Below are 15,670 nucleotides of genomic sequence, written 5' to 3'. Positions count from 1 at the left end.
CCTAGCGTTGTTCATGCATCCTCCACCATTGAGTTCGGAGCTTGAATTGATTGCCTAGCGTTGTTCATGCATCCTCCACCATTGAGTTCAGAGCCCCATGAATTGATTGCCTAGCGCTATTCATGCATCCTCCACCATCGAGTCTGGAGCCCCACGAATTGATTGCCTAACGTTGTTCGTGCATCCTCCATCATTGAGTCCGGAGCCCCATGAATTGATTGCCTAGCGTTGTTCATGCATCCTCCACCATCGAGTCTGGAGCCCCACGAATTGATTGCCTAGCGCTGTTCATGCATCCTCCACCATCAAGTCCAGAGCCCCACGAATTGATTACCTAGCGCTGTTCGTGCATCGTCCATCATTGAGTTCGGAGTCCCATGAATTGATTGCCTAGCGCTGTTCATGCATCCTCCGTTATCAAGTACGGAGCCCCCAGTGAGGGGAAAATACAGTTTTTTTTATTTTCCCAATCGGTTCCCTAATTTTGTCCGGGGACCATTGTTTGGTGGCATGCAACCTTCGCTTGACTGCTTCGAGGTACTTAACACCCATCGTTAGGCAATTCGTGAAGTTCCGCGACATGTCGGGAGTCGAAAGGAAGCATTGTTGCGTAATCCGTAAAGTTCCGTAACATTCCGGAAGTCAAAGAGGGGATGGTTGTGTAATCCGTAAAGTTTCACGATATTACAGAAAGAAAACAAGTGTTGTTACGTAATCCATAAAGTTCCGTAACGTTACAAAAAAGAATCAGCAAAAAAAGGCCAAAAGGGGGTGTATTTAGTAAAATGGGGGGTGCAAAAAACAATTTTCAAATCTGGGCCCTTCTAGAGGATTCTGGGCATTTTCTTGCTTAAGGTGGAAGCAACCTAGCTCGCCTGGGCGAGCTGGGCGCCAACCACCTCCCCCGTTTTGGAAAAATGGATTCCGGGGCTTCTGGGACTTTCGTAATGCTTCCGTAAAATTTCCATAACCCTAAATAAGCATATTTCACTTAATATGGGTGAGAAGGAAGACAAAAAAAGAAGAAAATCAAATCATATATGCTTCCGTAAGTCTTCCGTAACTTTTCTGTAAATTACGAAAGAAGGGGGTGAACTTATCAAAATGGGGGAAGCAAATAGCAATTTTTGAAATTTTGAATTTGGGCCTTCCAGAGTATTTTCAAAGTAGGGTTGCTGGGCGACAACCTCCTCCCGCTTTTTCCTATAAAAAGGCAAAAGGGGGTTGTTCCAAGGCTCCCTGATTCCCCTGGCTATACATTTCAGCTGTTTTGGGTGAAAAAATTGTTTTCGTGAAGAAAATCCAAGCCGAGATGCTTCCGTAACGCTTCCAAGACGTTTCCATGAGCAAATCCGTGAAGGTTTTCCGTCGTTCTTCATCGTTCTTGATCCGTTTTTCGTTCTTCAACGGATAAGCTTTCGAATCCGATGCTTTCAATTCATTTCTTGTTTTTTAGCTTTCATCTTCATTTTGTTCATTTCCGGTTTTCTTTTCTTCCATTTTTAACGAGCTTTAACCGATCGTTTAAGTCGTTTTCTCACCTAATAAATGATAAAATGAATTTCAACCGATCATTTGTGTTGTAATCTCGTTTAATCACTGTTAAAACAAAATCTAATTGATCGTTCACGCTGTAACCTCGGTTAAACCAAAAAAAGCAAAATAATAATAAAATAGTCAAAATATCTTTAAATAAAATAAAATAAAAAATTGATTGGACGTTTTTCTTTGGAAGTTTCCTTGAATGAATTGACTAATAACCAAAGTGAAACTAAGGCTAAAATCAACTCACAAATCAAGCTTGTCCGCAAAAAATCACTAAAAACCGTTTTAAGGTCCAACGCCTTAAACGGTCCTCTTTGCTTTTATCGGTTAACATGGACCGTTCAAAAGCATAAAATCAACACTTCACTTTACTGCCTTTTGCGAGAACTATGTAGGTCTGATTTCCTCTTCGATGGAGGATACGTAGGAGCAAAAGCCCCGCTTTTGTCGACCTCGTGAGATGGTTAGAGGTCCAATGCCTTAGCTTTCCTCACCATGTAAAATGGATCATTTTAAGGTCCAACGCCTTAAATGACCACCTTCCAAGTAAAAAGAATCACTTGATTTGCCCCTTTTGCAAGAACTACGTAGGTCTGATTTCCTCATCGCAATTGAGGATACGTAGGAGCAAAAGCCCCGCTTTTGTCGACCACCCCCAAGAGATCGTTAATGGTCCAACGCCTTAACGTTTCTCTCCTTTCAAAATCAAAAGATTGTTTAATGGTCTAATGCCTTAAACGACTTTTGTTTGGTCAAATATATCTTGCAAAAAAAGATAAAAAAAACAACTTGACCAATGTTCAGTTCTCAAAGAACTACGTAGGTCTGATTTCCTTATCACAATTGAGGAATACGTAGGAGCAAGGGGAACACCCTTGTCGACCACAAAAAGATAAAAAATACAAAAGGCGTAAAAGACATAAAAACGTAAAAGGGAAAATAAAACAAATTGAAGTCATGTTTGCACACTCAATCAAAGGTTGTTGTCCCTTGTGACGGGCGCGTGGGGTGCTAATACCTTCCCTGTGTGTAAATACAACTCCCGAACCTTTCACAATTAAAGTTCATAGACCACACCTTTTTCGTTTTTTCTAACGTTTTCCTCGAATAAATGTTGGTGGCGACTCCGCGCATTTTCCTTTCTTGGAAGACGCGCCCACGAGCCTCGCGTCGCCCTCCCGCCAAAGGGTAGGTTGCGACACATACCTTGTGTTTTATGTGGCATCTTGTATGAAAAATATGCTCACATTGCTCCTTATCACCTTCCACCTTAGGCTACATGTTAAGAGCACGCCTAGTAACAAGCACATCTCCATTTACAGGGTTAGCAACATCAACATCACTACAATCCTCCAATGGTGGCCTTTCATCATCACTTGAGCTTTCACTCTCTATGTCTCCATTATCCAGCAATATCATGGCTCTTTTATTTAGACATTGAAAAGCAATATGTCCAACTCCTTGACATCTAAAACATTTGATATCATGAGATCTAGAAGATGAATTAATTTCCATTTTACCTTTAGGTGCAACAAATGAATTTTTGGACTTAGCTTCATCTTTTGACTTTGTCACAGATTTGTTGTTTTGCCAATTTGACTTCCATGAAGAAGTGGATGCAAATTTGGAAGTAATATTAGCTTTCAATTTCCTCTCTCCACTTAAATAGATTTGTGCAGAAATTCCTCCATCTCCACATAATGTTGCAATTCTACCACATCGGTTATCTCCTTCTTTAGACCGCTAATGAATCTGGCCATAGTTTCCTCATGATTTTTTTCAACGTTGGCTCTAATCATGGCTATTTCCATCTCCTTGTAGTAGTCATCCACACTCATGGAACCTTGAGTTAGAATTTGCAACTTTTTTGTGCAAATTTGTATGATAGTGGCTAGGTACAAATCTCCTTCGCATGACAATCTTCATCTCCTCCCATCTAGTAATAGGCCTTTCACCATTCATGCGCCTACTAGTCACAAGTTGATCCCACCAAATACTAGCATAATCGGTGAATTCAACAACAACTAATTTAACATTTTTCTCCTCAGAATAATTATGGTAATCAAACACATATTCAACCTTTCTCTCCCACTCCAAATACAATTCAAGATCATTTTTACCTTGAAACATAGGGATTGTCATCTTAATGCTCCCCATATGATTATCTCTTTTTGGTTCACCTCTTCACCTTCTTCCATGACTTCTTGCATCTAAATACTCCTCCTCCTCTTCTTCTGAAGTTTATTGTTTATGATTTCTAGATCGAAATGGAGATTGCAAACTATCCAATCTCAAGCTTAAAGCTTGAAATTGTTCATCAACAACTTTAACAAACAACTTGAGATCCACTGCTTCTTCTCCACTCGTGATTAAAATTGTTGTAAGAATTGTGTTAGAAGTGATCATAAATAGACAAATAAATATCCTCACATAAACACTCTCTCATGTGTTTACACTCAACAAAAAAATTTTCACTTGTGTTTCACTCTTTTTGGCTTTTTCCCTCAAATAGTCTCACCACTCTTGCATTTTACCACTCAACTTCTCCTTATGAGCTCTTAAGTAAGAACCTTTGGGGTTGACTATACACGACAAGACACAACAAGGGATCAATGATAACTTAGTGAATAAGAACAAACAAAGGACGAGAAACAAGGGATTTAAGAAAAGTTTTATTTTCAACTTGTAAACAAATGTAAAAACTGCCCAGATTTTCTTCTTTTTTCATGTTTTTTTTGTTTCTTTTTTTTGCACGAAATTCAAATTTAAACGCAAATATGTGATTGTGCATATCTAAATCTAGACTGTAACATAATTTTGGTTCCAAATTTGAAAATCAAATTTAGATCCTAACAATTTCAATCATCTAAATCTGGATTGTAACATAATTTTGGCTTCAAACTTGAAACAAATTCAGGTCCTAACAACTTTAATTATCCAAATATGGATTGTAATAGAATTTTGGTAACTTTAATTATCCAAATATGGATTGTAACAGAATTTTGGCTCCAAATTTGAAAATTAGATTTTTTTTTCTTTTTTGCACAAATTTTATGATAATATATATATAAAAGAAAGAAGACAAAAGGATATTGATACTAGATAGAGTTCAGAAAAGAAAGATGGACTTAAAAAATAGAACAAAGGAAGACAAAACAATAATGTAGAGTTAAACAAAAGGAAAAGAACAAACAAAGGAGGAAACACAGAAGAAGAAAGAAAACATAAAGGATAGATAATACCTAATTCAAGAACCAAAGCTCTGATACCAAATGATAAGAAGAAAACTTAGGATCGTCTTGAAAACGAGCATAAACAGAAAGGAACTTGACCCTAACCGCAACCTACTGGTAGAACCAACTATCAGTTCTTAACCCAAGAACAAAGGAAAAGCTCTCACGATAGAGAAACTCTCAAATTTCATTGATTTTCGAATTCTGCCAACAAAGTGTTTAAGAAGTCTATTTATACTCCTACTACCCAAGGTCCAATAACTAATCTATTAATTAGAAGACTTTAAAATAAACAATAAAAAGGTCATGGCAATCCATTACAAATCCAAAAATAGGCCCAACATGTTGGGCTTAATTATTATCTAATTAGTCCAATATTAATAGTCCACCAAAATTGATCAACTCAGCCCACGGATGCTTCTTGTCTTGTAAATTGGGCTTCCCAAAGTGATTCTTCAAGTTGACCTCAAAGCATCTTCGTCAATTTGTAGGAGAGTGACCCAATTAGGTGCAACCCTTAATTCACATTGGTCTTCTTTATCTTTGATCTTTAGAATTAGGCCTTGCAATGCTTATTTCATCCTCTTAGTCTTGGACCTTGTCATAGTACCTCCAATCCAATGTAAAGGATCATTAGACGGGTCGATTGCACCTCCATCAACCACTTTCATTGTACCAGATCTCTCAAGTATTGGCCGAAACAATATAAATATCTTTGTTGTGAACAAACTCGCAACACATTTTTCAAGACTTTTAAAATGCATGCGAAGAAAAATTTGACCATGCATGGAATCAAAATCATCTCTGACTTCTCAATTACGTATAAAACTCAAGCAACAACTAAAATGTTGCAACAACTCTATCACATTACATCTTGAGTATACAAACTTGGAAATTTGTGAGTGCAATGCCTCACACCTAGAGGTTATTCTAAACCCACTAAAGTAACTGCCTCTGATATAAGTTGTGCACCACATTCTCCTTTTCTCATATAGCTCAAGAACCCAAGGATGATGTTCAACATCAAACATTGTTACTAATTCCATCCATTTCCTTTTGAACTCACCAACTTCATAGTCTTGAAGCATGCATCTAGAAAACTCTACAACAAACTTAACATTTTTTATGTTGGACTTTGCATTCTAAATCAAGTGTCATGCACACAAACAATTATAAGCATTAGGAAACACTTTTCTAATTGAATTCCTCATTGCAAGATCTCCATTTGTGATGACAAACATTGGGGGTTTCCCTTTCATAGCTTCTAAAAGTTTTTCAAGGAGCCAGACATGTATTTCCTTAGTTTCATTAGAAACAATTGCAACACCAAACACCATTGTCTTATTATGATGGTTAACATCGTAAAATACAACTAGAGGGCATTCATACTTATTATTTCTATATGTGGCATCAAATGCCAAAACATCACTAAACATGGGATAATTCATTTGCATTGTGCCATCACGCCAAAACAAGTGTTGTAGTCTATTCTCATCATCAATTGTGTGATGGAAGAACATTAAAGGGTCATTCACACTCAAACTACTCAAACATTTCAATGCTAATTTACCATCCACATTTTTCAACCTTTGTTGTCTTCCAGTTTGGTTATACATGTCCTTGATACGATATCCCACCCTATCATAGCCTCCACATTGATTTGCAATAGAACCAAAAATTTGTGGGGTTCCCATTCCAACTGCTTTCATACTATTCAACAACATCATGTTTACCTCAAGGATTGACCTATGACTAGTCAGGATTTTACAAAGCTTATTTGGCAATAACTCATGGTTGTGGTCATCAAGAAAATTTTTTATTTACCATAACCCTATTATGATGTCAACATGCACTCTCAGCTTAACTTCAATCCAGACCTTGTCTCAAGCTTGATCTCACACTTACGATTTTCTAAGGTTAGACCCCGATCCTTCCTAAACCCTTGTCTATAACACACAAAGGTTTGTTAACATTTGTACCCTTTCTTGCTTTTGACTACATTTTTTTTTTACCCCAAACCCATTGAACCTTCAAAATCAATAATAGAACTTGTATGCCATTTCTAGACTTACAAAAAAAATTCCTTGGGTCATACAAAGTTGAATTCTTCAAATTCAAACTTACAATGTCATATACAGTACCAATGATAAAACTATTTTGATTTGTCTTCGGAGTCATCTTCAATATCAACAACCTAAACTTCAAATTTGGATTCATCTTTAGAGTGATCTATAAAATCATCATCAAACACATCATCAAATCCCATATGAACACACTTGTCTGGAAAATACTCATGTTCTAAACAGTTGTCTTCCATACCCTTAAAAAGCATTTATATATCATATTTAAGAAGCTAAACATACTAAAAAACCATTATTGTTAAGTGTATAAAATGCATTCACATATCTAATTGAAATCAAACAATAGATACAACATTGAATTGTACACACATATACCTTCTATTTTGAATCATTCCCCCAGCTAGGTCCCTCATAACTATTCTCTAGTGAGATTTGCATAATTAGGAATTTTCCACCACCCTACACTACAACATTATGTTCACAAATACACCATTAATAAGGCAATTACCCACCAAAAATTGTGTAAAAACTCAAACAAAAAATTGTCAATAAAATAAATAAGTGTCATAATTAAAGAAAAAACAATGCTACCAAATAACATGCATTTACTTCAGAATTATGAAAAAAAATGGGAATAAATCTAACCCTCACACATCCAACTGTAAATCTAACCCTCACACATCCAACTGTAAATCTAACCCATTTATAAATACCTTTACTAGCATATACGTAAACACCACAAATTATGGACAAACCCTAAACAAATCTTTCACACTACTAGCAAAACAACAAACTACTCTCATACCTTGCTTTGCACAATCTGTCACAAGATGATTTGCATAATCTGCCACCAGGTTTGTAACATCCCTGATTTTTTACTTGTCGGTGGCTCACACTACAACATTTCACATGGTGACACTTCACACAACTTTCTTGTTGGTCAGAACCCTATGTAGATAGCCCTTTCTAAGACCTTGACAATCTGCTTCAATTGCTTTTAGGATCAATGACTGTCCCCATAAATCAACATGAGACTTTTTAGCATGTTTTTTCCTCACTCACATGTTTTTTAGAAAACTTCTAAAAAGTTCACTCGTCCCATAATTGCTCCATGCCAAGCATGCTTAACTATGGAGTTCCTAACTGATATCCTATCGAAAAGTAGATGTATCTTGCTTGTATAGGTAATATCAATTAATTTTTTTAAGTCATCCTCAACTATACAATCTCATACTTGCACAACCTTTGAATCCCTCTCTTTCCAATTGTTATGTTTGGACAACCACGTGTCTCATCCACCTTAGATTTTGATGCATAATAATAAGTATAAATTATTGATATTTTCATGAGTTTTGACAAGTGGACAAGATCATTATGTTGAGGGAATTTACAACATTTAGTATCATTCACAATTATAGAAAGAATGTTGTGTTTTTATCTAGCATCATCACATTATATCCAGTGAGCGTCCACCCTTGTGTAAATCAGTATAACATACTGTCTTAAGGGAAACTCATGCGTCCAGTCTCAAAGACTAAATATGACAAAAAAGGGAAGTGCACGTGTATTGTTTCATTCAAATTCTATTTGCCTATCTTATTTTTGAATTGCTAACATTTAAATTTAAGAAAAGGACAGTATAGAAGAGTATAGATGGTTTTTATGAAAAGTTCCCTTAAAGGTCACTTTCACTATAGACAAAAAGCATTGACGTTGTCTGTACTATGGATCACTCCTTTCCATTCAGAGCATGACACGGTGCATTTTTCTTCAGTATGAGACAATGGTCATTTCAAGGAATCAACGTTGATCTGTAACAGATCCTTCACTGAAGTCTATAAAAGGTTGTCTCCATCAATGAAGCAATTGATGAAAAATGGAATAAGAGTGCAAGAAAGTACATGAAGTAAAAGTCTGCTAAAATCACTAGACGACCAATACAAAGTTTTCATTAGCTTATCCTCTACGAATCAAAGTTATTTTGTATTTGTGCTTAACTGTATATTCACTAATTGAGTGTTAAGAATACTTGTATTCATTCAAGCATTTGTTTGTGAAAGCTAGAAGTGGCTCAGCATTAAACAATACTTGGGTTCTTATATTCAAGGGGAATCTAAGAAGGTACCAGAAGTGGTGTTAAGAATACTTGTAAAGCCAGGAGTGGCAGGATAGAATACTTGTTTTGTAATCAAGTTTTGATTAGTGGAACCTTTTACTAGTGAGTAAAGGAGAATTGGACATCGCTCAGGTTGAGTGAACCAGTATAAACCAAGTGTTTCTACTTCTCCCCATAACGATTTATTAAGCATTCTTATAACATTTTCTATCACCTTTATAACACCAAGTGTTTATTTGAAAAATTGTTTCAAGAACTCTATTTTATCTATCATTGGATGACCATATTGATCTTCACTAAATATCTGCTTTATCCTCCGTGGGCAACCTGTGTTTAATATTCTACACACTATTCACCCCCCTATTTTTAGTTTGTTTCCTGTTATTTCACCGATGTTATTTGTTGGGGTGTTACAAGGTTGACTTACTTCTTCAATGTTAACAAACTTCAAAGTTTTCTTACTTTTGAACATCAATGCCAATGCCGCCTATTGATAAACCAATTTTTGAGTAATATTTTGTGAGTGTTATTTTTATGCATTTCCTAGGCAGAACTTGTAACGACTCGCCTCGTCGCTACGATATCACTACTCTAAAACTCAAAATTTCAATTTTAAGTGAAAGTTCTATTAATTTGATTATGAAAACGGTGATAAATTTTTTGTAGTATACATTCACCGAATAATGCATAAATACATGTATATATACATATATTAAACCACTATACATCATTCACATGTCAATGTATAATTCAATTTTTACATGTATCTAAACCTAGAATTTACATGCCCAATAAAAAAATCAAGGGACAAACTAAGGAAGAATTTGCTAACAAAACACAACTCTCCTAAAAGAAACTCCAACGTTATCACGTCGGCTTGGTAGCTTCAACAAAAGACCTCCCTCCAAAGACACCTATTGCTGCTCATCTGTTCCCACAAACAAAAGTTCAAGATTATCACATGCACCAACCACACGGTACAAAATGCAAGGGTGAGTTTATTTTAAAAGATTAATGAATATAAAATGACAATGGTTAGAAATAAAACAATAACAAATAATCACAATAATTCTCAATAACCTATCAGTTTAACATACACTTAACAAACTAATCATCAAGTTTTCAACAATTTAAATCAATTATGCTCGAAATGATGCATGCACCTGACTCAACTCGAAAGAAAATAGCATAAGTGTGTCCTCGTGACACTCTCACTTAGGAGAACTTGGCAGCAACTGTCGAGGCCACCCAGTTGTGCATAGGTCGTCACTCCCCCCTTCCCATGTTGATCAAACATGAATCTTAAGGAAGTTCCAAATCCAGTGAAATACCCTCAAGTATCATGATTTATCCTCATGAATAACCACAAGTAATTACTGACAAGTTTATACTATTTCAACACAAATATGCAGTATGAAATATGGGCTCCTACAATACATTGACCTTTGATAGTTAAAAATTTTAAACAATCCCCTTCCCTCTCTAGGGATATTCAGATAGGGTCACTACATCCCCATGTACATACTCAACATACAGTCATCTCAATGACATCATCAACATCAACATCATCTCATCTCAATGTCATCAACATCACAAGCAATCACATTCCCCATATATACATATAAAATCATGTATGAGATTTGCATTCCCCAGGTCTTCAGACAAAATAAATCACATATAATAATAATTCGTAATTATAACGAGACTGATATTTTAGGAAAAATTCTAAATTAAAGAGAAAACTATAGTATACAAGCAAACTTTTAAGCCCATTTAAAATTTAATAAAAATAATAATAAATAGGACATAATTAAAATTTTGGACAGAGTCTCCTCTATAATTAAGACTTTTCCCATAAATTTCAATCAATACAACAACATCATTCACAGTTATATTCATTAATAACAAATATATCTCATCCCATAAGTTTAAAACACAGTTTCTCCTTGAAAGCCAGCATGCAACAGGGACAAACATACAACCACATAATTAGGTCCCCAAACCCCAACTATGGCATCAAGAGCTATAAACAAGCCACAAACTCCCCTCACCTATCTATATCTTCTCATTCGCTCCATGCAGCGTTGTTTTGAGATCTCTTAGGTTCACGTTCATTGGTCCAAACATAGAGCTCTATATACCAAATCGAAGACAATTCAGTATAGATTTCAAAGATAGGGTCAATTTTAACATTCGGGGTCAAATACCCATCAATTTTAAAAGGGGCTAAAATGGTGTTTTTGGGGTCCACATCAAAGAGACATCATTTTTGAAATCATGATCATGCCAATGTGATCAGGGTTCAATAGAGGTAACCAAAATGGAATCAATTTTATAAAAAGGAAACTTTTACAACGTCTCATTTTCAAGGGTTTTTCAAAGGAAACATAAAAACATCCAATAATAGTAACCAAATCACAAGAGATACAATGATAGGCTCAATCTAACTAGGAAAAGGCATAGAAATCACAATTACCTCAAAGAAACCACGAAGGGAGGGTCGGGGCTCTGTTCTCTATTGAATCCACGAGTTGGGTTTTGAAGATTCCGCTAGGATCAAAGGGCTCCACTCCATGTGGTGGTCCGACAGCAAGCGTTGGCAGCTCATGGTGTTTGCCGGTGGTTGTGGGTGGAGAAGGAGGGGAGTTTATGGTTTGGGTGAGGGTTTACGAGAAGAGGGGTAGAAGAATCATGTTTTTCTCGTTGCTGAACATATTTGTAACCCCGTTAAACTCGCCTGGGCGAAATTTTGCTCGCTTGGGCAAGCTGGCCCAACTCAAACTCGCAAAAGGTTGCTTCTAAGTGAGACATTCATACTAAGCGCAATTTCTCCTCTAGCTGGAATTGCGCTTAACAAGCTAGTGTCGCTAAGCAAATTATTTCCTCTGGATGAAATTGCGCTTAGCAAGCTAGTGTCGCTAAGTGAGCCGTTCAACAAATTCCCAAAGTGCTCTAATTTAGCTCCTTGTGGCTTCCTCCTTCCTTGCCTTTGATGAGTAATCCATCCTTGATTCTCTTGGTCATCTCTTCTTGTAGAAGCTTGGCTTTGGACCTTGTCATTAGACCCTTCAACTCCTGAAATGCTTCTAGGTCCTTATGCTGTTTAGATACCCCTCTATCACTAACATCCACACCAAGCAGTTACACAAGGATAATTCACACAATACTTCAACTAATCCAAATTAATTAAGTAATTAAATAATACAAGAAATACACCAAACTTCTATTTTTAGTTATTGAAATTTTAGAGGATCATAGAACTCATGTTTGGACACTAGTTTTATCTTGCAAAATTATAAGTCACTCAATTGAGTGAGAGAGTTGGAACTTTGTCATGTGATAACGATCGTGGTAAGTAATACAACTATGATAAAAGGATAACTGCCCTACAAAACATCATCAACTTTTTAAGAACGACTATGATAGTTTTCATCACGGCAATGGTCAACACCATGAGGGTTGTGATCATTCCATAATGCCCCAAAGGCTTCAGCATCACAAGTTTCCAATCATGGCTGTGGTGGATTCCATCATTGCCATAGTACTCCTTTTTTACTGATATCTTTAAGAATCTATAAATAGGGATTATTTTCTGTATATTTTTTTCTTTTTCATAATTTATGAATTGGAGAGCACTTTTGAGGGGTTTTAAGAGTTCTGAAGCGTGGAAAACACCATGAGGACGAATCATGATCATCGTTCCTCCCTTATTGGTATGTCTATGTTTATTTCATATAAGTTTTCGAGTTATGCTCTCATGAGCGACTAGTCACCTTAGTCCAGGGGTTATGATGCAAGTGTCCAATTGTACTATTTTCTCTATTCTTAATGAAATTTCTCATGTTTTATGTTAACTAATTCTATTCCTTACATCTAGTGTTTCAATTAAGAACTGATCATTCTTATACTTAATTAAATGTACTATGGTGATCATTTGCATATGTTTGGTAAACCTAGGTAGAGAATGTTTTACACCAAATTTCATGATCAAACTATTAGGGTAATCTTCGATAGATTAATTAATGTTTAATTGATCATCCCCCATTCTGATTATACCCCTTGACTTGAATCAATATATCTATGATCATTGGAGTATTGGTTTAAGGCAAGAGCATCATTAGACCTTGATCATAGGCTTTTGATTGATTTTGGGAATCAGTAATTAATTGTGGTAGGAATTTCATAGTGTTGGACAAGGGGCCTCAGAAATTTTAAAAAGGGGGGCTTGAATAAAGATTTTGTTGACTATTCCTAATTGAAAATTTCCCTTTCTAAGATATTCCCTAGATTCAATTATTTCTTTAATTGTAAGTTACTCGAATAACAAATACGGAGAAGTAACCTTAAAGAAATATAAACACAACAAAAAGTAAAAGAGATTAAGGGAAGAGAGAATGCAAAATCGGATTTATACTGGTTCAGCCATAACTCGTGCCTACGTCCAGTCCCCAAGCAACCCGCTTGAGATTTCCACTATCCTTGTAAAATCCTTTACAAGCAATGAACCACAAAGGACTTCCCTCCTTTGTGTTCAGTGATTACAACCAAGAAGTTATTCCCACTTCTTGCAATGAACCCCAAGGAACGTTTGTCCCTTGTGTCCAGTGATAAAAACCAAGAAGTTATACCCACTTCTTGCAATGAACCCAAAAGATGTTGGTCTTTTGTGTCCAGTGATCAACCAAGAAGCAAATCCTTCTTCTTGCAATGAACCCTAGGAACGTTGGTCCCTTGTGTTCAGTGTTTGCAACCAAGAAGACCTTCTCTTGAAAAAAGTCACCAAGAGTAGGTCTCTTGAAAAGTTTTTTGTAAGAATGGAGGAAAGGAAGAAAATAGAATAGCACAAGTTTTTGCCCAACGAACTTTTCTTGACAAATCAAGTGTTGAACAATAACTTTTAGAAAGATGCTCAGAATGATCATCTTGAAATTCATGCCATGGTCACATATTTATAGCCATTTGATGGCTCTTGAAGAAACCATGTTAAAAGTTGTGACTTTTGGTAATTTCTTCAAAACCAGTCACTTTAAAAAAGTTGTGACTGTGGCGTCCCCAAAATAATGACTGGTTTAATAGTAATGATTTAATTAACAAAAACCATGGTAAATTTTTTTCTTTATTCGTTTTCTTTTTCATTTCTTTCTCTCTTCCCAATAATTAGGTTCAGAAGGAAAATCCTCATTATAGAGTCCTGAATGGCTAGTTCACAACTCTATTCGGAGTCGTTTCTTTCTTACCACTCGTAATCTCTAAACTATTTTGTTGTTTCAAAGGAAGAGTATACCAACCATTACTTTAGGTCGTCACGTGAAAATAATAAAATAAAATACGGTCGGTAAACTCTTTTGTAAATAAAGTTTGCTAATGCTTTCTTTTCAAATAACAAGGTTAAACATAAGTACATTCATCATTTAATAGCTGTCCAAAATATGGGAGTTTTACAAAATACATAGTGTCATCCAGAGCAAAGGTGTCCACAGTGGTGGCTTCAACCACATGTATACAATCATCAAATTCCTATACAATAGGTCTACCCATACAAAAACAAAAGAGTAAACCTAACAGTCAGTCCTAGATACATCCACCCTCAAAAAGTATATAAAACTAGTCCGAAGAGTTGTCTACTATGATGAAGAGCCTCCACTGATCGCCATCTCTCCCGGGCCACTATCCTTCGTAGAGTCTGCCTTAGATGCCGACATGACTTCCTCGGGAGAATCCACCTCAGGAAGTGGGTCCTCGTCACCCTCTAGAAAGTCAAGAGCATCCACAGCAGGCTCAGGAGGTAGCTCCTCAAGATCCTCCTCAGGGTCTTCCTCGGATGACGTCACCTCGATCACTTGGACTGGCTCCACTAGACGATATGGTGTAGACGTGGGTAGTATCCACTCCACAGTGTGCTAAAGCGTGCGCGCGGGTTCATCTGGATGCACCAATGAAGTAGCTGTAAATCGAATCGTGCCCTGAAATCGGCACCTCGTGTTACCTTCGAGGGTCTCCCAAGCTCCCTCTAGGCACTCCATCTCCACTCGATCATGGATTAGCTGTGCCGCCATCATGATCTACAAGAAAAGAAAAGGAAAGGGGTAGACTCTTTCACGCGATATCTAACTACGTAGTCAACACTATGTGTCTCATAACCACTACATGCAAGTAAAAGGGGTATCTTTAGGCTTTTCATCTCTGATAATCGATTACACAGCCTTGGTAATCGATTACCAGAGGCCACACTCGAATCACACAGCTTCAGGACATGAAAAACTGAAAAAGGCACTGTGTAATCGATTACACATACCTGGTAATCGATTACCAGTGACCCATTCCTCTGTGTAATCGATTACACAGACTAGTAATCGATTACCAGAGGCCTCCACAATCTTCCAGTTCCCTTTTTAAGCCTGGTAATCGATTACACCCCTTGGTAATCGATTACCAGAAGCTCTCCTAGCTTCCTGACCTCGTTTTCAAGCCTGGTAATCGATTACACCCCTTGGTAATCGATTACCAGAGACCATCTTAGCCTCCTGTCTTCATTTTTAAGCCTTGTAATCGATTACCCACCCTTGTTAATCGATTACCAGAGGCCATAACCCATATATCACACAATATTCACAGCTAGCCAGCCACCACACAAGCCTCCTTACTTTGTGGTCTTTGTTCCTTTTATCTGTTGACTGCCAGGAGCTCGCCTGCTT

The 15,670-nt window shown here is 36.8% G+C and overlaps 1 protein-coding gene across 1 annotated transcript; it reads right to left on the bottom strand.

Moving 5' to 3' along the window:
* Positions 1-5,932: 5,932 nt before the first annotated feature.
* LOC113002322 (protein FAR1-RELATED SEQUENCE 5) lies at positions 5,933-6,505 on the bottom strand. Its single transcript, XM_026129420.1, has one exon. It carries the CDS (start codon positions 6,503-6,505, stop codon positions 5,933-5,935), a length of 573 nt encoding a protein of 190 aa, XP_025985205.1.
* Between the last annotated feature and the right edge of the window lie 9,165 nt (positions 6,506-15,670).

This window comes from Glycine max, chromosome 8 (assembly GCF_000004515.6).
Source record: "Glycine max cultivar Williams 82 chromosome 8, Glycine_max_v4.0, whole genome shotgun sequence".
Classification (NCBI taxonomy): domain Eukaryota; kingdom Viridiplantae; phylum Streptophyta; class Magnoliopsida; order Fabales; family Fabaceae; genus Glycine; species Glycine max.
The sequence above is the reverse complement of the archived record's forward strand: the minus strand, read 5'-3'. Positions and strand labels throughout refer to the sequence as shown.

Bases quoted from the DNA above. Each gene is read 5' to 3' on its own strand.
- LOC113002322 (XM_026129420.1), bottom strand. From the start codon at position 6,505: ATGATGTTGTTGAATAGTATGAAAGCAGTTGGAATGGGAACCCCACAA.